Source organism: Phoxinus phoxinus (genome assembly GCF_949152265.1).
Source record: "Phoxinus phoxinus genome assembly, chromosome: 4".
Taxonomy (NCBI): domain Eukaryota; kingdom Metazoa; phylum Chordata; class Actinopteri; order Cypriniformes; family Leuciscidae; genus Phoxinus; species Phoxinus phoxinus.
In genome coordinates this window covers 17,914,753-17,941,264 of record NC_136879.1, presented here as the reverse complement: position 1 = coordinate 17,941,264, position 26,512 = coordinate 17,914,753, and the positions used below count along the sequence as shown (strand labels likewise).

Below are 26,512 nucleotides of genomic sequence, written 5' to 3'. Positions count from 1 at the left end.
ACACACGGATTCATGAAAATGACTAACAAACGGATTCATGAAAATGACTAACACACGGATTCATGAAAACGACTAACACACGGATTCATGAAAACGACTAACACACAGATTCATAAAAACGACTAACACACGGATTCATGAAAACGACTAAAACACGGATTCATAAAAACGACTAACACACGGATTCATGAAAACGACTAACACACGGATTCATGAAAACGACTAACACACAGATTCATAAAAACGACTAACACACGGATTCATGAAAACAGACTAACACACGGATTCATGAAAACAGACTAACACACGGATTCATGAAAACGACTAACAAACGGATTCATAAAAACGACTAACACACGGATTCATGAAAACGACTAACAAACGGATTCATGAAAATGACTAAAAACAGCTGTATTATTCATGCCAGTAGATGGCGATGCCACTTTGTAAAGAAAAACTACGCGCCTATAGACTGAACACGTAATACGTATGAGCATGACGTCACCGTTTTCACAAATTCACGTTTTTTTGTAGTTTACACAGAGACAATAACGGCATCATTTAAAACAAGTTTGTTTAACCAAAAAGTTTATGAAAAAAAAAAATAGTGGGACCCAAAATTATGTAACCACATTGAAAACGTATGTGGAAAATTTGTGTGATTTAATTTATCCCAAAAGTTATCCAAAAAAAAAATATTTTGAAAAAAGAAACAAAACAAATATATCAATGTACAGTATATTACATTACATTTGTATGGCAAAACAGAAGCATTTTCACTAGTGGTGACAGACTTTGAACAAAATAATGTTTTTTGTCAGTTCAACTTGTGGTATGGTGCATGTGGTAACATCAATAACTGGTTATGTTAAAATTAAATTCATTATTTAAGATAACTGATTATAATTCAACCAACCTGAAAAACAAGGTTTTACTGAAGCAACTGTCAGTAGATATAACCTGATTCCTCCTGCTAGGGGAAATAACCTCATTAGTTTGATATAATCTTTTTTGTTTTATATGATGAAAGTCCTTTTCCACATTGATGTAAATACATTAAAAAAATATTAATTACCCCTACTTGATTTAATTGAACACGTTATTACACACGACCTAATTTATTTAAAAATAAATCAGTTTAGTTGGGATGACACTATTTAGTTGGTTTATGTCAAATTAAATTACTCTTGTATGTTTAACTGAACTTTACATTATTCATTATAATTTTGGCTATATTTTATAATCAGTTTGCTGAGAGTTAATTTTCAATCAAGTATCTCATCACTAAAGTATACAGTGAAAAAATAAGATACGACTGGTGTCATTACTGATGCTGAGTGCTCACAGCAAAAGCACAAGCACTACTCTTCATGTCCAACATAACTGAACAATAAACATCAATATAAACTACCAACGTTTTTCCCTTTACTGAAAAACACATAAAATAACACTCAATCCCTAAACTGACTCTCCTAATGCAATCCCTTGTAAAGCATGCTGGGAACTACAGATCCACTGCCCAGTTAATGTCATTCAGTTAATGTCAATTATGCATGTACTTCACTTTATATATTAGGTGGATTGAACACAATTAAATTAAGTTGTGACAAAATGTCGAATTGTGTTACTTTATCTCATTTAAAAGCTACACTGTGTAGGATTTTCTCCCATCTAGCGGTGAAATTGTATATGACTACCAACTGAATATTACTTTCTAGCCCCTCCCATCCCGAGGGCGTTTTAACTCCTACGGTGGCCGTATTATTCCAGGATTAACATGGCTTCCAGTTCGACTTCGTCCATGAGTGTTCCTTCAAGTGATGAGGTTACCTAGACGTCGTTCTAGCGTTATGCACAACCATGCTATAGTTAGCCAAGCAACTATAAAACTTCGAATTGACACAAATAAGCTGAATTACCTGTCGAGAAGAAAGCAGGGAACTTTGGTGTCCCTTTTAAAATCCTTGCTCCTCATGAGCTCTTTCCATCTTGGAAAAGCCACTCCAATATTGAGTTTGGTCTTGTTGATTTGCCTGCCGCGTTGTCGTTTTAATTCTCTCTTTCGCTTCCTTGGCGACTCTGTTACATGTCCTCGAGAATAGGCGTGATCCTCCATCTTCAACGGGCTTTCAAATCTGCCGGCAGTCGCGAGTAATCTCCCCCTCGCATTCGTCACGGTGCCACTGAGTGTAAAAGCACAAAAGTCGAAGCTTGAATATCCAGGTATGTCCCTCTTTGGCTAATGTATTTTCAAGATGGAGGCGCAACATGGCTTCCGCCATTCGAGCGACTCACTCGTATGTATTATAAATGGCAGATTCTACGCTTACGAGAATACTTGATTAGTTGGTGGAAGTAATTACACATGAATGAGCACATATCATTTTGAAAGAAAGTGTTTTTTATTGTTGCTAAGAATAAAAAAAAAATCATTTACACAGTGTAGCTTTAAATAATTAACCTGAACAAGATGCAAAAAAATATTTTTTGAGTGTATATTTGTTTTACAATTGTGATTTTTACTTTGACGCAACATAATGTGTATAATAATAACCTCAAATCACAATTTCTCACTGAAGCAGAATTCGCAGATCGGCAAGAAGCAGCCAAAACACAACCTTTTTCTTCTTCTTTGTCCTTCACAGCAGACAAGTCACGACTATACTGCCCTCTATAGGTGTGGTACAGTCGTAGTGCGCAGGTGTCCTTCCTGAGCTTTATTGGAAATTGTATATTGGGCCAATGTAACTCAAGTTAAAACAGCATTCCCTTGTTTTATGTTACAGAAACCCAAATTAATTAGGTTACAAAAACTAAATTAGAATTTAAAGGTCAAAATATAGAAATACCTCCTTAAAGCAACATGTTTACAGTGAAAATCAATATACTTCACTTCCTCTTACATCTCTTACTTTCATAAGATGCTACTTTGCATCACTACATGAACTTAACATTCCCCTTTCCTTCCTGCCAATGCCCAGTTTTGCAAGAACGGGCAATGGTGCAACACTGATTCATGACGCAGTCTTTTCAGTTCGTACACGTTGCCACACATTCTTTCAATATGACAACAGCCAACCACACTTCTGAAATTGTGAATTGCAACATCAAATAAACACTTAGTGACATCTGTAAATTGAGGCTGTGTGCCATAAACACCAGCAAATACAAGTGCTTTCACAGTACTTTTGTTGGGAAAAAAGCAACCATTGGGAAAGACCTCCCATACTTGTATGACTGTCTTTCTTCAGTGGAATACAGAAAGCAGATGTTTAGCTAAATGTTCAGGCTGCTATTTTCTATATAATGGAAAAATATGATTAAGTGCACCTTTTTTTTTTGCACAATGGAAGATTGGGAAAAGTCCAGTCTACTATTGACTACTTTAGAGGACCAGTAAATGTTTTTATTTTTTAGTGCAATTAAAATTCTGAAAAATTATATGAAACATCTGTGGTGCACATTAATGTGTTTTTATTTGCAAAAAGCAAACTGTCAGCTATAGATTGTACACAAGTTGGACCACATAATGGCCAAGTAGCCATCAGTAAAGGCCCACATATACTATATAAGTATACCCACTCAATAGTTAACGATCAAAGAGCCATGATATAGATTTTTTTTTTGTCCATTATGCGCAGACATAATCTCTGTAAGGCTAAATATTTTATGCGTTTCGACCAAGGAAGCTATTAGCTGTATACTGATAAAGTATTATGACCAAAGGGAAGCCGGAAGAGCAAACATACTTGATTTCCCCACAAATGGTTTTGCCCTAATGAACCGATACAGAAAAGTCTATACAATTTGTGAAACATAATGCAGCTTTCATTGATGGAATAAATGCTTTTCACATGCCACATAAATCTGATTTGGTTTTCAAATCCCAATTAACTGTCCTTATCATTTCGTAAGTAATGTAATCTGATCTTTTTACTCAGATGCTGTGTAGTCAATATCCAGTGTTTCTACATTAGTTGGTAATTATGTAAGCATCAACACAAGACTTGAGAAAAATAAGTTATTGGATTGAATGTGCACTTGCACTTCAAATCTTAAAAAGTATATGTATATTTAAAACCCTGTGCTTGCAGATATTATATAATTAATTAAATAAAAGGCCATCTAAGTGTACTTAAAGAGAGCACAATTGTATGACAGTATCTTAAAACACTTAAGTATGCTTTTAAAAAGTAAATATATAACATGCAATTAAGTGTCTAAAACATTACACAAGTATATTCTATTACAGTATAGTATTTCAAGTACTCTTTATGCTATAAAGTGTACTTTTCACAATAGCTGTAGTGTGTAAAGAGTGGACAAACAACTGTATGTTCTGCTGGAAATATGTCTTTAATGAGATTTCACTGCTATGCTGAACAGTTTGTTTTTAGCAAGTGTAATTTGTGTACAAAAATGATTGGAATGCGTGACCACATATGTATTATCCAAGGACAAGGCTGTCATAGATGTTGGAACTGACACAAAGGACAGCTAACTAACACTTCTGTTGGTCCCCAGTCGAGCGTGCCCTGGCCGCTGCACAGTTTCCTGCTATTGAAATGAGATGCTTTGCGTTCCTGAGACATGCGTTTCATCTGGTAGCTGTGCACGAATGCGAGTCTTGTTTTTATGTGTTCAGTGCAATGGTTTTGTTGGAGGTCTTGCGTGCAGCAGACAATGACAGGTCTGTTTTTCACCGAAAATGTCTCCCTGACCTTGGGGGTGTTTGTTTTAAAGGAGCCCCATGGGGAAAACAGAACAATGGCCATAAAACATCTTGCATGCTTCACATGTTCAGCACAGCCTTTCTGAGCTGTATATTCATGTCAGTTTGCTGGGCATTTTCGCTTCTTAATAAAACCGCTAACACTAACATTGCCTGTGTTTGTTTTGGTAACGCTATGTCACGCATCCATAATACATTAGACATGAATATACATGTCAGCATGTCACAATGTCAAATCTCAGCCTCAAATGCCACACCAGCAAAGCATTTGCTGACCGGGCTAGAACTAACCAAAAGCGCCAGGTTACGTCATTTAGGGAGTGTGTTTGCTTATTTTTTTTTTTTAATATGTGAAAAGGAAAACGTTTGAAATATCACAATGTTTGCAAGGAGGGCATTCAGGGCAACATCAAATGTTGAGGGTTTGTTTGGCCTGTTTTATCACCTACCAGTCTAAACACATATTTCACGTACAGCCTATTGCACAAGTAAAGTAATAACTCGCATAATATCTCACAATCTCTCTATTTTGAGGTATTATTTATGTCCTTTGCCCATAAATCCAAGTCCAACGAAATCAGCATTGATTTTTCCCTAAAATAAACAAACAATGATTTTTATTCTGTGACATTAAACTACCATATTAATAGAGCGCAACAGGTTTGGCAGTAAAACTCCCTTTCACTTTTTCTATGGAGAAATGTATTTATAACAATAAAACAGAATAACTTCTAATATTCTTCACCATCTACACTGTAAAAATAAATTAAGTACAATCAACTTGGATGTTTATGTAATTTCAACTTAAAATTTTGATTTAAGTTGTGGGCTATAACATAAAAAAGTTTAAAATTGCTTAACTTATTTTGATAAGTTAAAGCAATGTAAAAACATATGTTGTTATAACTTATAGGTCATATAATTGTTTACAGTGTATATATGAATGATATTGCATTTAATACTTGTAATAAATCATTTTATAATGTGCTGCAGTTTTTTTAGTTCATTATTATTTTCTCTACTTCGTGGTCATTGAGGACTTTAAAATCCCTGTGGAGAAAATGAATGAGAAAATACTTCCAGAATTACGGTAACTCTATTATTTAATCAAAGACTGATTCCTCACAGTATTGCATAATACATTGCATGTTGTTGTTGCAAGTGCAATGTGTCATGGGGTGTGGTTTATAATCCAGAACGCCTTGCCGAACCCTAACATAACGTCTCTAAAACTATGCTCTCTAAACTGAAGGACGGTTTGCTGAGGTAGCTGGTTGCACTTCCGCTTATTTTAGCTTTGTTATAGTTTGGAAAAGCACAGAAATGCAGTTTCTATGTTTATGCAATACAATCACAAGTGAGAACTCAAATATTAAAAGTCCCCCCCTGTGGTGAAAATCAAGCTTTTAATTTTGTTTATATGTCTGTGGTATTTTTAATATTTAACAACCATGTGAAATTGCATATGTATTTTTTCCTTAATACTGCATTGAACCAAAGACAGTCTCAAAACCGTGGTTTGAAATCGCTGGTGTTTCTGACGTCACAAACTACCTTGTAACCAATCAGATCAACGTGTGATCGTCACCGAGTGGATCTCTGAGCTGATGTGAGTGAGTGGAGGCGGGGCAAATTTACAGATTCATAGAACCGCGTATACTAAATGAGGCAAGGGTGTAGAGTTACATTCAAGCTTTTTTAAGGCACAAATATTTTCAAGGAAAAAACGTTTGAATATGTAATTTTTGTGATCAGAGATGAGTTTTAAGGAATACAATTATTGACTACAGGGGACTTTAAATGGTTTCTCCCAGACAATTTTTTTTCTACAACTATTTCGCTTCCAAAATCAAATAAAACACAAAGAGCTCTTTAATACTTGGAGAAAGCTATCGGTTAGCCTTCCCATTCACCTCAATGGCACTTTATCCAAGCACATGATGTCATGTGACTAATGATGCTAAAACCGCATGACAACATTGATTGGATAATGGCATACCCTGATCTTATGGTGGATGAAAAGGACAATATACGCACATGGCTCTGGTAAAACATCTAATATATGATATACGCATGCAAATATGTTTTATATACATAATCTCAGAAATATAGTCAGCATAAATGGATAATCTGAATGACTGTCTGAACTGTCAATGCTCTTTGCAGTCAGATGGTGTAATTAAGGCATCCACCAGCAGGGGCTAACTGGACCGTGCTGAAGTTAAACTGTGACTGCCAAGCAATCTCACATGTGTCTCCTAAGAAGAGCTCATAAACTCAGAACTCTTTGTCAAGATAGAAAAGTCGTTTTAAAGCCCCACTAACTGAGCTATTCTATCCACATTTTATACCTCCAAATTTCAACAAAACAGTTGATGCATTACAAAACACACATATGAGAACTTAAATAATTATTTAAAGCATAACATCTTCTTATAATTTTCCTATGGGTAAGGTTTAATATTATAGAATACAATAACAAATTAAAAGTTGTCAAAAGAGACAGTTTGCACCTTGCACACGGTATAATAATAATCTCTTCTCAGTCAGAGGAGGAGGGATCTATCCAGGAGGTAGGAGGAGCCGTGGCTATTCAGATACGTTAGTCGTGATAACACTGGCTTGTGAAGTCCTCCACAGCACAGCTGCCTCTCTCCCGCCTCTTCAATGCACACAGCACAGAATTGCCCCTGGGGCCACTGCTGACGGAGACACCGAGACAGAGCTGTGAGGAAGGGGGTGGGCCAACAGACCCTCGCTGAAGCAAGTCGGACTCGCTCATTTGCACTGTCACACACTCAGGGAGTGCTGCATGCGGTCTACAGGTGCTCTACAATCACTGGACCAAATGTGGGACTGAGAACAAAGAGGGCTAATTGAAAGGATACTTCAAGACAAATCTGGGAACAACAACTATTTTTGAATGCTTTAATAAGCATGTTGGAAAAAGACATCTGCTTCTTTTCAATGGGAATATACTAAGAGTGGATTCTAACAGGACTACTCCCTTTGGCTGATTGTGGATGGTATTGCTCAAGTGAAACCAGAGGAAAGAACTGCGTGAATTGAAACTTTGAAGTGAGTAACTTCTAAGCTTGGGGCAACAATCTTGTGGGGTGGCTGGGGAAAGGGGGAGGGGAAGAGGTAGTTGGGGTCTGGCTCCAGTCTCTGGGGTGAAATGCCTTCAACATGAGGCTTTGTTGGAGAATGCCACAGAGAAGTGTTTGATCGCTTCAGTTTTCAACTGCCAGCAGAAAAAAAAAAAACATTTAAAAGATCTATGTGCCCTTGAAGGCAAGACCATCGTGCGGTTGGAAGCAATCTGTCTGCTGCGCATGCTTTGTTTTGCCCTGTTGAATTGTGGATTGAGGGAAATCCTCTTATTGTGTAGTCTCGCCTAACTGCCACCCCATAGTGAGGCTTTGTTTCTCATTGAGATGTACAACACGACGGTTCAGATGGAGAGTTTGACCCAGAAATGGCAAACTGGCAACTGGGACAATAATTCTCTGCAGCTAAACAACAACAGTTGCCCGAAGAATGACAGCTTCAAATATCCACTCTACAGTATAGTGTTTAGCATTGTCTTCATGGTGGGACTCATCACCAATGTTGCAGCCATGTACATTTTCACTTGTTCGCTGAAGCTGCGCAATGAGACCACAACGTATATGATGAACCTTGTGGTGTCGGACTTGTTATTTGTGCTCACGCTCCCTTTGAGGGTTTTTTACTTCATCCAGCAGAACTGGCCATTTGGCAGTCTGCTCTGCAAGCTCTCTGTTTCACTCTTTTACACCAACATGTACGGGAGCATCCTCTTCCTAACGTGCATCAGCGTGGACCGCTTTCTCGCCATCGTTCACCCTTTCCGTTCGAGGGGGCTCCGGACCAAACGCAATGCTAAAATCGTGTGCGTCGCCGTTTGGATTCTGGTGCTTTCTGGAAGTCTTCCGACAGGCTTCTTACTGAATAGTACAAACAAGCAAAATAACTCGATATCCTGCTTTGAGAACTTCTCCTCAAATGAGTGGAAGAGCCATCTCTCGAAGGTGGTGATCTTCATCGAGACCGTGGGGTTCCTTATCCCCTTGATACTGAACGTGGTTTGCTCCGCTATGGTGCTCCAAACCTTGAATAGGCCGCAGACTGTCAGTCGAGGAGGGAAGCTGAACAAGAAAAAGATCTTGAGGATGATCATCGTCCACCTCTCCATCTTCTGCTTTTGTTTCATCCCCTACAACGTCAACTTGGTTTTCTACGCACTGGTGCGGACGAAAACCTTAAAGGGCTGCGCGGTGGAATCGGTGGTTCGGACGATCTATCCCATCGCTCTATGCATCGCTGTGTCCAACTGCTGTTTCGACCCCATCGTCTACTATTTCACCTCAGAGACAATACAAAACTCCATTAAGAGGAAGTCTCAGGCCAACCAATCCTTGGATGTCAAGTTCTCCGAGGCCTTGCAGTCGGAGACGACCTCCTCCCTTCACTTCAGCCTGAGGTCCATAAAGAACAAGATGTTTCACAATGAATCCAACGTATGAGGACATATATATATATATTGGACAAATTAATACTTGCTCAACATCCTATCTTGCAACAAATCTCAAAGTCATTACATAAAGTGGATGTAAGGAAACAGAATGCAGAAAAAGCACTCTGCGGCGGATGAAATGTGCCATGAAACATGTGGATTATGCCCTAATTGGGTTTGTTAATATCTCTCCGGGCAATGAGTAAACTATGCCCTTTTAGAGGGATTTACCTCCCTCTTAAAGTCATCCTTCAGCCCGGTACTGGGGGCCACACCTGTTCTCAGTGGAAATCTATCCAAACATTTGGATTACTTAACTGTGGAGTAAGAATAATACAAATGTAATAGATCAACTGGAACTTGATTAAAGTAGTCCAGAACTTCTAACTATATGTGAATGTACTTACATTTCCAGAATGGTAAGTGAATGTGGAAATAACATACTAGGATATAACCACTATTTAATTAAACCCACAAACAAAATGGAATGATACTATTTTATGCAATGCCACATGAAAACACATTGACTGCCTGAAGTGTCATATAGTATTAACAAGCTGAAAACTTTTGTTGGCACTTTATATAATACTGTATATTAACTTTGCACTGTTATTGATACTGTCATAACGCACTGTTTTTTCCTGTTACAAACTTCACTTGAAAATAAAGTTCTAAAATCATAGACAGAAGTATTTATTTACAATAGATCATCGTCATTGGTTCCCTCTGTAATGCCCATTCACAAATACAAGCCCTGTTCCCTTTTTTTCTGTTTAATCTTTAAATATTCAACAGTATTTACTATGTATACCATTGTAAAGTGTGTAATGCCACACTGATAAAAAATATGAAATTCTCTGGTTTTTAACCATTTCAAGTGGCTGATATTGACAAAGAACAGTTTTTTTTAGACTAAATGCAATGTAAGAACAACATTTCAATCCCTCAAAGTGTCAGTAACTGAAGAGTGAAACAGAATCGTATTGATATGAGATGCATGCCGCAACACCAGTGTTTCCAAAATTCAGTTTTTCCTTGTTCTTATGAAAATGTAATCTGCTGCAGGCATGAGCTGCCGTTTTGGATAAATAAGGTTGAGAAATTTCTTTATAACTGCTTAATATGTGACATGACAGCGCAGCGCTAGATTTGGCAGGAGCTGCCAACACACCCAATCCTAGCCGACATCCTCCCGTCTGAACGTGCCTGTAAAAGTCTACAATAAGGGTTTGCTGTATCTGTAAAGATGCGTCAGTCAAAAAGGGAGATCCAGAGCTTTTAAGCTCTTGGCACAAGTGATTAGATCCCCCTCACTCATTGTGTGTCTGTCAAGCAATCAAAAAAAAAAAGGGAAATGAAAGAGACTGAAAGTCTGATGAGAAGTATTGACTTCACGTTTACGCACATCAAATCTGCTTCCACTTATTCATGCAAATCACCCCAGTTTTAGTGTTTTGAAACAGGGAACTTGACTGGATCCCAATTTGTTCAACGTCACTCACAATGCACTTGTACCTCACAAAATTAAGAATAGTTGTGCATTACTATGGATTTTTCAATTAAAGATATTCCAATATTACTAATATTAATATTTCAATATTTTTGTACATTCCTCTTTAAACCTTATGCAACTGTCTGATGATACATTTTACAATTGGCTCAAAGTGGTTCGAAGACTGGTGAGTGGCGACAGATTCTTTAAAAACTGCTTTAGATGATGGTCCACCCATTTGCATTCTGTATTCAAGATTTTATAAGACGACTAGAAGTTTTGGACAGAAAGTGGAGTTCTTTTAAATGCATCTTTAAGTCGTTATGTAATAAGTCAAAGCTAAATATGGAAGGTAAAAACATCCTCAATAAAGCATGTGTCAGTTCCCAAATATCAAACTAAAATCCTGTGTTGTTTTCACTTCCTCTGTCAACTCTTGTGTCCGCATGCATGTCACGAAAACAGTGTACGGGTCACTTTTAACCTCATGATTTAAAATAAAAAAATGATAATGTTCTTCATGAAGAAAATATATCGATTTTTTTGCATTGTGACATTATTTTCATAAAAAACAAGCACATTTTCTCTCCAAATTCTCATTACCAGTTTTTTTTTTTTTTGTAATACAGTAAAAAGAGAATTATAGTAAGTAACATCTACATATTGTTACAGTGTAAAACAATCCTTAAACTTAACATGCAAAGCAAAATACGGAAAAAAGCAAAGCAGCTGTTGTGAGATCCATCCATTTGATTGTTTGTGTGCACTGGCTTCTCTTGATTTTGCAGTTTTTTTTTCTTCTTCTGAGCAGCTTGTTATGCTCCTGGCGCTATAAAGATGGAGCCGGTGTGCTTTTGATAAACATCGGCTTATGTCTCCTGACTTCAAACAAGCATTACACATCCATTATTTTCCCCGCTGCTCAGCCCTGCACAAACACAGCATCCGAAACCCAGCACGCCACCTCAAGCTCCACTTCAAAGCTTCAAAAACTTCAACATAGGCTTGTTTACTTTTTCACCACCTTTGACTGGTTCATTTCCTGATGATGTGAGAAGGAGGGGTGCATGGTCCCGAGAACTGAAGACAGTCTTAACTAGATTAAGACTAAAGCTATTATTTAGTCTGCTTAGTCCATCTGTTAGATTTTGTTCTGTCTGGATTTTAATATGTTGTTAGAAATGTTAAGCCTTCCATTTAAAGAAGCAGTTCACCAAAAAAAATTATTTTTTTTAAATTGTCATTTAGTCAAAAAATAACTAGTCAAATTTATTTAGTCAAATAATATATGTGTGTATATAAAAGTTTGGATTTTGAATGTTTTTGAAAAAAGTCTCTTAAATGCTCATCGAGACTGTATTTATTCACAATCAGACATATCAAAAATCATTCTAATGTGCTGATTTATTATCAATGTTGGAAACAGTTGAGCTGCTTAATATTTTTTTTAAACCTGTAATACGTTTATTCAGTAATCGTTGGTGAATAAAAAGTAAAAAAAAAAAGAACAGCATTTATTTAAAATAAAAATCTTTTGTAACAATATTCATACCATTCAAAAGTTTGGGGTCAGGAATTTGTCTTTCTTTTTTTGAAAGAAATAATTATTTTATTCAGCAAGGATGTGTTAAATTGATTCAAAGTGACAGTAAAGATTTATATTGTTAAAAAAATATTTCTATTTTGAATAAATGCTGTTCTTTAAAAAAAAAAAATATCCATCAATGAATCCAGAATAAAGTTTCACAGGATCCAAAAAAGTCTTAAGCAGGACAACCGTTTCCAACATTGATCATAACTGAGCATCAAATCAGCATTTTAGAGTGATTTCTGAAGGATCATGTGACCCTGAAGACTGGAGTAATGATGCTGAAAATATAGCTTTGATCACAGGTATAAATTACATTTATAAGTATATTTAAATAGAAATCTATTATTTTAAATTGTAATAATATTTCACAATATTACTGTTTTTAATGTATTTTTGATCAAATAAATGCAGCAATGGTGAGCATAAGATACTTTTTTCAAAAACAATTTTTTTTTTTAATGTTTCCAACTTTTGACCGGAACTGTGTATATATATTTATATATACAGTAGCCTATACAATTATTTTTTTTATTATTTTTTTATTATTGTAATATATTTTAAAATGTAATTTATTCCTATGGTTAAAGCTGAATTTTCAGCATCATTACTCCAGTCTTCAGTGTCACATGATCCCCTAGAACCCTGATTTATTAAGAAAGCTTTCTGATTATTATCAATGTTAAAAACAGTTGTGCTAATTAATATTTTTGTGGAAACCATGATACATTTTTTCAGGATTCTTTGGTGAATAGAAAGATCTACAGTATTTTTTTGGAAATTACAAAAAAGTGAAAATGCAATGTTAAAGTACTGTATTTAAGTATTCATAAATAATTTTTTACATTTACATTTATGCATTTGGCAGACGCTTTTATCCAAAGCTTCAAGGTACACATTTACATTCTTATCAGTTCTTGCTCTACTGTTTGAGCTACAGGAAATATACATTATATGTATTTAAGTATTTATACATGTATTCTTGTGCATTATACTTCAAGGCCTGGTTTCACACTCATGGCTTAGATGAAGCCTTAGTTAAATTAGGACATTTAAGTAGCTTTTATAAACGTTCCTTACATAAAACAATGGCACTGAGATATCTTAGGATATACTTTCAGTTAAAACAACTCAAACATGCATTTTAGTCCAGGACTAGACTTAAACCTGAAGTCATATAACAGCTTTGTATCAGAGATCAGACTGAAACTTAAATCAACCTTCATTAAAAGTATGATTCGTGGGAGTTTAAGGATAAGTGTTATGGAGCTTGCTGTCATTTTCTGTCATTTTTCATGTTGCATCCCCAGAGCAAGACGGCAGAGAAGGAAAGGCCCGCAACAACACAAAGAGGCTAGTGTGTAAACTTGCGAGTGACCTTCTGACCTTTCGACATGTGAGCGCCGCATTACAAGAGACGCTGTGAAGCAAAGCAATTGCCCGAAAAAAGAAAAAGAAAAAGCAGCTTAGCCCATCGCAACTGTTCTCAAATCCTGGTGTTTCACTTGTACTCCTCTGTCTTTAAACGGGAGATTAGCATGTTTATTGACACGTACTCGTGGTGAAGCAGAACAGCTGAACAAGCAAACAGGAACCCGCTGAAGTTATTGATAGAATCCCCAAGGCTGCCAGATTAGGTTTCCCCATGACCCCTGACCCCATTTCAGCAGCACATGTGACAGGAACTCTTCTCAAAACCGACTCAGGTATGCTAACCCAAACCGAAGCGCGCCCTGAAAGCATGTTTCCTGATTGTGAAGAAGCGTCCTGGCTGTCGACCGCATCTTTCTGTTTCTGACACAGTCGCTATTAGTATTCATGTATTAAAGAAAACAAAAAAGGACAAAAACAGAACATAGGCTGTGTTCAGAATAGCATGCTATCTTTTGTCTTACAATATGAAACTTGCTATTTTGAATCGGAACAAAAGCAGTTGAAGGATGACGTGCATAATTCAGTTATTAATCTGACTCCATTAAAGTTGTTGTCATTCTTTAACCTCTTATTCTTTAAAGGTACAAGTCTTTCTTATAAGACTGATAGGAAAGTAGGATTTAACCTGAACGTTTAGATAACGAAAGTTATAATCACTTTAGCTTTCAACATCATCCGTGATAAAAGGAAAGATTCTCAAAGCCTTTAAAGTGGGCTAAGTTATTTATTAAGTTGCACGTTTAAATATACAGACAGTAAAATGGGACAGCATACTGTATAGGTGTAACAAATAATGCACTGTTGTGCAAACAAGGCCTAAAAGCCTTTCTCATAGTATGCGGTTGCGCACCGGTGTGCGGGAGTGGCGGAGTTAAAGCCGTTATCTTTCCTTCTTATTCCCTGAGCAAAGCATTATTAAACATGAGAGGAATACCAAACACCGAAACCGACCGACAGGAAACCAACAGATAAGGAAAATGGGTGTGATCAAGAGGGGGAGAAGAACATTAACATATTCTCCTCAATGCATGTTTAAGCAACATTACCTAGATGATACTTTAATATCTCTATTCAGTTCACCACCGTTCAGATCAGTTTATAAGCTGTCAGATGAGACCAAACATGGCATAGTTACATGTTGGAACACACTAGTAAATAAACAGTATAGTTGAAAGCATTTGTCATGTGAAGCGAATTGTACAGACGTGTCATTGAGGTCCAAACGAGTCTGTCACTCCAAACAGGACCGTCCTGCGGCTGGAGTGTCCCAACAGTCCTCAGTCAGCATATCGATGAAACCCTTGACCTAAATAGGCATTAGCATACTGTGAAGATGAAGGCCATTGCGCCTCGTTCAAAGGGATAGTTCACCCAAAAATTAAAATTAGTCCATGATTTACTCACCCTCAAGTCATCCTAGCTGTACATTCTTCTCTCAGACGAATACAATCTGAGTTATATAAAAAAATGTCCTGGCTCTTCCAAGCTTTATAATGGAAGTGAATAGCCGCTTCTGTTTTGAAGTCCATTAAAAATGCATCTATCCATCATAAAAATGCGGGTGGGGTTAATAAAGGCCTTCTGAAGTGACGCGATGCGTTCGTGTAAGAAAAATATTTCATTTAAAACTTTATGAAGTAAAATAACTAGCATCCGGCCAAACGAACAGATTCAACTTCTAGTCGACTTCAAAGTCTAAAGCGCAACTTATGCGAGTAGTGTGACGCACTGCGCTACTTCCAACGTCACAAGTTGCGTATTGCACTTTAGGCGTACAGTAAGTAGACTGCGTTTGGCCGGAACCTAGAATTTTACTTTGTAACGTGTTAAATATGAACATTTTTCTTACACAAACGCATCGCTTCGCTTCCGAAGGCCTTTATTAATCCATAGGAGCCGTGTGGAGTATTTTTATGATGGATAGATGCACTTCAAATCACTGCCATTATAAAGTTCAGAAGAGCTGGGTTAATTTTTTTAATATAACTCAGATTGTATTCGTCTGATAGAAGAAAGTCATCTAGGATGGGCTGAGGGTGAGTAAATCATGGGCTAATTCAAATTTTTGGGTGAACTATCCCTTTAATTCACATGTATACCTTTAAAAGGATTTCTGAAGTACTAGGTAACGGGTTCTACCCATATTTGCTCATCCCTACACACATATACACTGAACACCTGGATTACATTTAACAAAGTGTAGTATACTTTGCACAATGCTTTGGGTACTGTATCCCATAATGCAATGCACTTGACTTGACCTTCCATCTTTTATTAACCAGATATCAGGTACCAGAATCAATATCTTTTTATATCTTCTTATCTTCATTCAAAAAAGGTAGGGAATATACTGATGGCCAAGAGAATTATGTTAAAATTTTTTTAACTCTTTATTTACCATTATATGATATTAGGATGCCACATTCACTTTAAAACAACGTATAGAAGAATACTTATATTGCACAATACATTCGGTTTCACATATGTTACAAAATAGAGGGAAGCAGCACAACTTTTTTTCAGCAAATCATCATTAGAATGATTTCTGGAGGATCATGTGACATTGAAGACTGGAGTAATTTTATGGAAGCTTGTTTCCGCCACGGAATAAAACAATTTAAAAGATAATTGTGAATTTTTATTGCACAATTCTGACTCTTTTTGTCAGAATTGCGAGAAATAAACTCATAATTGCGAGTTATAAAGTCAGAATTGCGGGATTTAAAGTCGCAATTGTGTGTTATAAAGTCAGAAATTCAACTTTCTCTGACTTTATAGCTTACGATTAGAGTTTGATTGGTAGGATATAAACTCACAATAAAAGTCCCAATTGTGAGATAAAAAGTCACGATTACCTTTATTATTTTTTATTTAGTGAAGGAAACAAGTTTCCATGCAATTTTGCTTATCAGTAAAAGTATCTTACTTAGATATTTTCACTTAAAAATGAAAGACTAGAGCAGCATAATGAATTATCAAAAATATATAACTCCCAGTTGTTCTAGCAAAAATCATTTAAAAGCCATTTGAGCAAGACAACACAGTGTCAGCAATTTCAGGAATTTAAAATGGCATGTGATTGCACTTGAGACTAAACACACATAAATAACGTGTCTTCATCATGTCAGAGAGACTATAGAGCCGTATAAGTGTGTGTGTGTGTGTGTTGTTGGTCCAGGTCGTGCTGTTCAAACCCTATCTGAAGTGGATCAGGAGCCTCGCACGCAGTCCACACTGACTGCTCCGAGTCCAGTCTTATCTTATCAGGCTAACAGCTCTCCCCCTGGGGCCCCGGTTGAGAAGAGCCAGAGCACACACACAAACACACACTCATTGTGTCCAATACACAAAATCTCAAGTCTCCTACACCTCTGCATCTTTGTTTGCGTGGATGGTGTGAGTGAGAGGACCCTGATGCACGTCTGTGTGTTTGCTGAGGCGTCCAGCGAGATTTTCAAGGGTGGCTGGTTTTTAGTTCAGTGCTATGAGTGGCTAATTCTTGGATGTTTCTCTGGCAAAGTCAGAAAAGCTCCTCCTAAAGCCTCTATGATATTCTAGCCCCTAGTAGATATGAGAAAGACTATACACCAAGACGGTTCAGTCATATTTTTCTGAATGGGAGAACGTGCAACACACAATATGGCAATAAGTCGCTAATCGGCAATTGATAGTCATTGCGTCACTTCAGCTTCCGTTAAAAGATCCAGTTTGCAGAGAAACAGTCAGTGATCTGAGACGCTTGCTTAGGGCTGCACATGCGCATTGCCTGGACCAACCTGAAATATATGTTTTTTAGCATAATAAACAACATTTATATATATAAAAATGTATGCTAATGCTAATGTGAGTATGTAATAATATGCTAATGTGAATGCTCGGCCAACAACGCAATGCAAGTGTGCATTCTGGTTGTACATACTTTTTTTGCCTGTTGTTTTAGTTGTAAATATATATGTGTCAGGGTGTGTTGCTGATTTGCCATTAATTAAAAGTGAGTTTGGAAAGCAGGACATATTTACATCTGTAGCTTAAAGGGCACCTATTATGACATTTAAAATGTTCCTAATGTTGTTTAGGGAGTCCCCAACAACAGTTTTACGTGCATGCAATGACAAAAAACACTTTTGTTGTCGTATAATATGCATTTATTTTTACCTGATTTGCTCACCGACTCCCAAATGAATCGTTCAACGACTCATTTTTCCAAACCCCTCCTTTGTGCGACGCTAATCTGCGTTGATTGGTCAGATGACCCAGCAGTGTTTACAGAGATAATACTTATTGTTTTACACGGAGTACAATGATGCTTTTATCAATTAAATTGTGTTATAATAATGATTATAGTCCACTGCTTTGTAGTTTGTAGTAAAAAACTAAAAATAAGATAAAGAATTTAATGTTATGTTAGCGAGCATAGCCCAGAGTTCATATTGTAAAAGCACAATCAGTCTTTGTTTGCATTAGCCCGATGCATAAACATAACGTAAAAAATAAAATAAAAAATATGCCGTTACGTTACGAGGTATTACTCTATTCTTTAGACAACTCCGAAAACAACGACAAACACTTCACATATCTCAATACAATTGTCATTGAAGACCTAGAAGCTAAACGGTGCTTACACAACAAACAAAATAATTATTAAGCATGCTACATAAAACATAAAAGCAACAATTAATTATTAATAACACTTACAGGTTGTGATACGGAGGAGGAAGCTGATGCAAATACACTTGGAACTGAACCTTCCTTCAATATCTTCCGGCTCGCGAATCCAAGTTTGATTGCATTTAAGTTGGTAAAGCAATCGTCTTCAAAATGGCGCGAGCAAAGCACAAGGCTCGGACTATACTTCTGTGGTATAGTTGTATATATGAATTGTAGCCACTTAGTCTTCAAATGCTCCTCCTTGGGCAGATGAAAAAAGTTGGCTTTTGAGTCGCACTTCAGAACACAGCGTCTCGTCGCCATGATATTTTCCCTGCTGGCCTTGGAGCGCAATAAGTGGGCGTATCGTATTCAAATAACTTGACAAGTTGACGTCATCTAGTCAGAGAAAAAGCTTCGGTCTTCTAACGATTCATAAAAATGACTCCGAGTCGACTCTTACTTTTGAAAGACAATAACTTTATATACGGTGCACTTTCATATTTCAAACTTTGCAGGATGTTTTTGTTCACTTAGATCTATGTTACACACTACATGAAAGGTACATTTCAAAATTCCATAATAGGGGCCCTTTAAGTGCCCTTGTGAAAAATAAGTAGGCCTACATTTTAGCATGCTTTTAAAGGGGTCATGACTTACATTTATAATATTCTTTAAGGTCCACTTAATGTAAGCAATATATTTTTTACAAATTTAGAAGTAATAGACTATTTACTTCCTGTTCTTTAACCTTCTCTTTAAAGCATTCAGTTTTGATAGACATGCCACATTTCAGACTTGTACGTAAACGCCCACTGTTATGATTGGGTAACAGTTCTGCATATTAAAATGATATTCAACATCCCCGCCATTACACGCATAAACTTGTTTTGAAATCTTTCAATGTTTCAAAATAGCAACCGAATAAATGCAGTCATACATGTTTGAGCCAGAGTCTGACACTGAATTGCATGTTAATTGCAATTGAATTCAAATGTATTATAGTTTAAATTTATATTAAATTGAATTATCTGAACTTTAGAGTGTTTTTGACTCACTTAAGTAGGATTTAAGAACATCTTTATATGTTTCAAAATGACTTTGATTTTTATTATTTTCTATTAGTATGGTTAAATTAAACTAAAAAGTTTAATTGCAAAAAAGAAAAAGAAAAAAAAGGCATGAGATGATAAAACCAAGTTTCTTTTGGCAATGCTATAGTTTTGTGAAGCATACTTTTCAAGAGTGGTGCGTGTGGGATGAGTTGCTTGTGGTTAAGGCTTTGTTCAAATCTAAGTATACACTTTAGTTATAGTGATGCTTGCCTCAGCATTAATACGGTTTCATATAAGATTCATATAATATTCATATAATCAAAATGCCATGACTGCACTTTGCTCATACTTGTGTTGCAAATGAATTGAAGGTCATGCCGCCTGCTACGCATTTCCTCTCATGTTTTCATCTGCTTTTTTATACTAGCTGGGTTTACCGTGATAAACACGTGCGGTTATGAAACCCACACACTTGGAATTGGCTTGCGTGCCAAATGCTTCATGAAAGCTGTTATAACTAAGGGCATAGGCCTACAAGGTCACAAATGCAAGTGTTTGTGGATTAAATGAAACCTTAGCACAGTGACGTGTCTGTATCTGTGTGGCCTGAGGATTAGCATTAGCAAATTCAGTCATGCATAGGCGCAGACCTCTGTGTGTCAAGTAGTCATTTAGGGGTAAATTCTTTTTGTCCTTACATTCCCGTCTTTGTTTTATGTTTCTCTTGTGTGGATCACAACATAGATATGTTAGCGTAGCTTCAAATAGCTCTAAACAACAGATTTGGCTCACAGGAAGACAGTAAGGAAATGAACATTATCAGTTTGCTATGAGAAAATTCCAGCTGATTAGCTTGTTTACATCTTAGGACGTCAGAAGAATAACATCTGCTAAGTGTATGCTAATGCTAATGTGAGTATGTAATAGTATGCTAATGTGCTAATGCTCGGCCAACGCAATGCAAGTGTGCGTTCTGGTTGTTTTAGTTGTTATTTTGGTTAATTAAAGTGTAAAGCTGATAAAGATCCACTTCTGCTCTTCCTTGTCTGTTGTGACATGCAGATAATATAAAAATGGAATAAAAGGCCACTTAAGAGCATCTAAACTGTTTCATAACACACTTAAATGTATTCAGTTGCAACGTCAATGCTGGTCAGCACATTCGGCAGCACACTTTACTCATATTTCAAAAACAATAGAATTATGAAATGACATATAAATACACTTACATTCTAGTGGGTCAAAGTTGCAACTAATTGCATTTGACTGTTTTCATTTTATTGTAAATAATATGCAATTAAGTGTCTGAAAACATTACATTCAGTCCACACTTAAGTATATTATTTTAAAGCATGCTATATCGTAATAAATATTGTTTTTAAAAGTATGCTAATGTACTTCTTCACAAAGATGTGAAGTGAGAGCTGTTGACCTGAAAAAGAAAACTATGTGAAATCAAGCTCGCGTAGCTGGAAGCGTCCACATACTTTTGTACAGTTTGTTCTGACAAAAGTACAAACATTTGGACACGCCAGAACACTGCAAGAAAGTAACAATGAATGTTGATTCACATGATGTTCACAAACAATAAAACAACTATGAAAGAAATAAAAAAAAATATATACCATGAAATAAATCAAATATCAAAATCTTCAATAAGCAAGCAGACCAAGATCATGTTGCATGTCTGATGGAGAGAACGCTGCAAAGTTGACTTTATCTCCACGTTATCTCAGCGTTATCATCTCCATAAGAAGCTGTTCTGCAGTTTGCTCAAGGAAGGGAGGAGGACACAGATGGGCTGTCATACAATCCAGACGTCTCAAAGCTCAACAAGTCTTATCAAAGCACTGGGGAGAATCTGTATCTGTGTTGAACTGCGTAACACCAGTCAGAGCACAGACAGTCTCACAACAAACTAGCCAATCGAAGGTTCACTACCCTTCAGAACATTTACCCTTAGCTGGTGTTTTCTAAGGCAAGCGTGACTGATTATGCTATTGATGTGAATTTATGCTGGAAAACACAGATAAATTATGTTTAATCTAACATATCAGCACATTTGTATAAAGTGGGAACTGTTTGAATGCAAATTTATTGTAAAATTGTGTTTGGTTTTAAAATTTTAAAATTCAAATTGTTTTCTTTTAAATGTAGTTTTCTTTGTAAATTTATGATTACTGATTACTGTAATCTGATTAGTGATTACTGGTTGATTACTGATTACTGGTTGCTTATCTCACACAGTGTAGCAATTTGAGGACACACACACACACACACACACACACACACACACACACACACACACACACACACACACACACACACACACACACTACTTAGCTATCTAAATTGGTTGTATAGAATTTAAATAGATTATTATTTTTATACACATAAACAAAGGTATGAGAGTCTGTGCTGTATCATGAATAAATCACGGCTGAAGAGTGTTGTTAGGCACGAGTTTTCAAGAAGTAAAATCACTAAAAGCATTCCTTTCGCTGGAAAAAGTTTCGCTAGTCCCTGACCGTGAGCAACAGAAGTTACATTATTACGCCATTAGATGGCGGCAGAGAATGTCTTTATGAGTGAGTCAGTCAGTAGCGAAGAAGACTTTTATATGGAAACTTGTTGTAAACAGGGAAAAAGAAGCAACCGACAAATGCTTTAAAGGGATACTCCACTTTTTTTTTTGGAAATAGGCTCATTTTACAACTCCCCCAGAGTTAAACAGTTGAGTTTTACCGTTTTCGAATCCATTCAGCCGAACGGTACCACTTTTAGCATAGCTTAGCATAGATCATTGATTCTGATGAGTCCAGTAGCATTTCTTTCAAAATGATCAACGAGTTTCAATATTTTTCCTATTTAAAACTTGACTCTTCTGTAGTTAAACCGTGTACGGTCGACGGAAAATGAAAAGTTGCGCTTTTCCAAGCCTATATGGCTAGGGCTCATTCCGGCGTAAGAATCAAGGAACTGTGCGGCCGTACCATGGGTGCAGCAGGCGTAATGATATGACGAAGCTCCTGTCAATAGCGCTCAGCCCAGCTCAGTAACTTCCAACATGATCGGGACTAAGTTTGTGTAGTTTTTAGGCGGCAAATTAGGTTTCCAAATAAATACGGTTCGGGATCAGCACCAAAGTATGTCATCTAAATTGTCTCTCACAAATGTCTCCATGCTACAAGGCACGCTCCCTGTGCAAGCAGGTTGTCACGTTGGTTTGTTGACGGCAAGTGCTTCGTCATATCATTACGCCTGCTGCACCCATGGTGCGGCCGCACAGTTCCTTGATTCTTACGCCGGAATTAGAGTAGTTCATTGATTCGAGTAAATGTTTTGACATTTGGGTATAAAGTGTTTTAATTCTACAATATATGGTGTATAAGCGTCTGAGTGCTGCCCTCTTCAGGTTGAATGGTGGCTACTGCAGTTGAATTTTCCTATTGGGTGTTGTGGTGCCGTGTGACGTGTGGCTCTGCCAACGGCTCACTAGCCACGCCCCTACACGAGCTCGCGCTGCAGAGGGGGAGATTCTTTGCTTTGTGAGAATATTCGTGTCTCTAATATTATTTATACAAATTTTACAATCTCAAAAATTACTGAATATAAGACTGTAATTGTAAACGATAACGCTGGGCTTTGACCATTTTTCCAGCATTTTTCAAATATTGCCAGTGGGTGGAGTTAGGGTCTGACCAGGGGTTTAGTTACCCTTTAAAGAGCCACAAAATGGTATTTATTGTTTTATTTTCTTAAAAAAATTACCCAAATTTAAAAAGTTGAGATTTTGTTTTATATCAAAAGTAACCTGGTCTGTCCTGTCTGTCGGAGCGTTGTCAGTGTCCTCTCTGCTCCGCGATGTATTTTTCACTGCGTGAGAACATGATGTGGCGTGAGAGTGGCGTAGCTTGTTGGACATAGCAACAGTAACTAAAGGGGGCGGGTCTTTGCGAATGGTCAATTCCGCAGAAAAAAAGTGGACTTGGCAACACTGATCTGAAGCGTGAGCTGTAAAGGCTCCGCCCATTCTGGATAGGGGGCGGGGAGCTGCAGCTCATTTGCATATAAAGAGACATACACGAAAACTATGTGTTTTGCTTCCACTCAAAAGAGGGCATATACAACATGGTATAATAAATTATCTGTATGGTTTTTTGAGCTGAAACTTGTTGTGGAAATTCTCAATACAAATACAACCTACTAAATCTGACTTCTTCACCACGGACAATTGAAACAACTTCCAGTTGTTAATAATAAAATAATATACCACAGTATCTCGAGGTAATTCCCTGAATTCCCTGAATACTTACAATATACCGGTAATCCAATTCTTCCCTGAAGTAAGGTGACGGCGTCCTGTCAAGAAGCTACTATCACTACCTCAATCACACTTGAGCTGTTTATTTCTTGTCTTTTGAGCGTAGAATCTTCAGTACTTCTATTCCTCAGCATATATTTTTATATCTGACGCGACTCCCAAGTTGCTCTTTGCAGGAATGTAGTTTTATTCACGGCCAGGAGATCACTGCAACCAAGTGAGTCTTACTGAACAAAAAGATACATGTATATTTAAATCAGTAAAAATCAATGTCACTCAAGTCTTCTTCACTGTGATTTGTTCTGGTTATTGGTTTGTAATGATCTAAGATAATCATATGACTGTTAGTTCTACTGTGTTAAGCACTTTTTAAGTAAGTCTACGTGGTCTTGACCTGAGCAACCTTAGTCTGCATTTTTCTGTACATTTCATGTTGAAAATACCCTTCTGACCACTTCTGAGGCCATTACATAAAATATTTCTATCACAAGAAATATGATAGAATAAACAAACTACATCGCATCAGTGCATTGTAGTCTCCCTGAGGAAAAATGGGATTCATTCATTACTATAGGAGAGGAAGGATTTTCTAAACTCGTTAAATCATCTAAATCGACAACATGTATGTTAGACCCTATACTGACTAAGCTAGTGAAAGAGATGCTTCCAGATGTCATAGATCCTCTTCTTAATATCATTAATTAATCTTTGTCATTAGCATATGTAAAAAAAGTTTTAAGCTGGCTATGATTAAACCGCTTGTTAAAAAAACACAACTTGATCCTACAGAATTAGTCAATTACAGACCGATCTCGAATCTGCCTTTTCTGTCAAAGATACTAGAAAAAGCAGTATTCTCACAACTGTGTTCCTTTCTAGAAAGAAATGATATCTGCGAGGATTTTCAGTCTGGATTTAGACCGTACCATAGTAGTGAGACAGCTCTCGTTAGAGTCACAAATTATTTGCTCTTATCATCCGATCGTGGTTGTATCTCTCTATTAGTGTTACTGGTTCTTAGTGTTGCATTTGACACTATCGACCACAACATTCTTTTAAATAGACTCGAAAACTATGTTGGCATTGGTGGAATTGCATTAGCATGTCTTATCGATCACAAGTTCAATATGGTGTACCACAAGGCTCAGTACTAGGAGCGTTGCTGTTCACTATGTACTGTACATGCATTAGTTTTCACTGTTATGCTGATGATACGCAGCTCTACATTTCTTCACACCCTGACGAAACCTAGCAATTCACAAAATTAACGGAATGCATAGCAGATATAAAAAAACTGGATGACTAGCAACTTCCTACTACTAAATTCTGGAAAAAATGATTCTAATTATTGGACAAAAAACTTCCTCACGTAATAACATAGAATACTGTCTAACACTTGATGGCTGCTCTGTTAAGTCTTCGTCGAACGGTTAGGAACCTGGATGTGCTCTTTGATACCAACCTTTCATTTGAAAGTCACGTGTCTAGCATCTGTAAAACTGCATTTTTTCATCTTAAAAATATATCTAAATTACGTCATATGCTCTCAATGAAAAATGCAGAACAATTAGTTCATGCGTTCATGACATCAAGACTAGATTATTGTAATACTATTATGGGTGGTTGCCCTGCATGCTTAATAAACAAACTACAGCTGGTCCAAAACGCAGCAGCTCGAGTTCTTACCAGAACCAGGAAGTATGACCATATTAGCCCGGTTCTGTCAACACTACATTGGCTCCCTATTAAACATCGTATACATTTTTAAATATTGCTGATTACTTACAAAGCACTAAATGGTTTAGCTCCGCAGTACTTGAGCGAGCTCTTAACGCATTATAGTCCTTCACGTCTACTGCGATCTCAAAATTCCGGCCAGTTGGTAATACCTAGAATATCAAAATCGACTGCTGGCGGTAGATCCTTTTCCTATTTAGCACCAAAACTTTTGAACAATCTTCCTAACATTGTCCCGGGAAGCAGACACAGAGTTCAAATCTAGACTAAAAACACATCTCTATGGCCTAGCATACACATAACATATTATAGACTTCTATAATTCAATTTAGGCTGCATAGTTTAGGTCAGCCATAACCGGGAACACTCCCTGATGTACTTGTTACATCATAAGAGAGATGGCGTCTACGCTAATATTAGTCTCTCTGTTTATCCGAGGTTTACCGCAGTCCGCCGGATCCAGGCCGTATCCAGATCTGAGGAAGGATCTACGTCTGGACACGATGACAATGTAGTCCTGAAGTGTCAACCAGTCCCTTTCCTGTTACTGAAGTCAATGTGATCCCGGCCGTATCCAGATCAGATGGTGGACCTGCACCTGGACTCATCCATGACGCATCCCTGAAGTTCCAGCCGGCGTGATGACTCCGACCTCCAACCAGATGGAAATGGATAAATACTCTAAATGTTCTGATCCAATCTGAGTTGTAATGCTGCCTGAATCATAATCATACACTGTTCACTCGTTGGCCAGAGGAGAACTGCCACAAACTAGCTGGGACACAAACTCAGGTCTCCCACGTTATATGATGGCACAGTTGCCCACGACACTATCGTGATGCGATAGCCTATATCAACATTATAAATTTTACAAAATTGTCGGCCGCGTCCCTGCACCTACGCATGTAATAGCCTATTATGATTTCCGTCATTATTTTATATTCTGTACAAGGTGGGCCGGCCCAC

At 37.2% G+C, this 26,512-nt stretch overlaps 2 protein-coding genes across 3 annotated transcripts in view; one reads left to right on the top strand and one right to left on the bottom strand.

The window, feature by feature from the left end:
* Positions 1-26,127, bottom strand: part of usp16 (ubiquitin specific peptidase 16) — a 48,109-nt gene extending 21,982 nt beyond the window's left edge. Inside the window, exon 1 of one of the 2 annotated variants that reach the window (XM_079609515.1) lies at positions 25,991-26,127. The gene's annotated coding sequence lies outside the window, so the exon portion shown is untranslated. Of the gene's footprint in view, positions 1-1,919; positions 1,939-25,990 lie in introns of those variants that run through there. The other variant, XM_079609516.1, reaches the window with a different exon arrangement.
* Positions 7,295-12,239, top strand: lpar6a (lysophosphatidic acid receptor 6a). Its single transcript, XM_079609872.1, has one exon. It carries the CDS (start codon positions 8,170-8,172, stop codon positions 9,277-9,279), a length of 1,110 nt encoding a protein of 369 aa, XP_079465998.1. The 5' UTR covers positions 7,295-8,169; the 3' UTR covers positions 9,280-12,239.
* Positions 26,128-26,512: the final 385 nt, after the last annotated feature.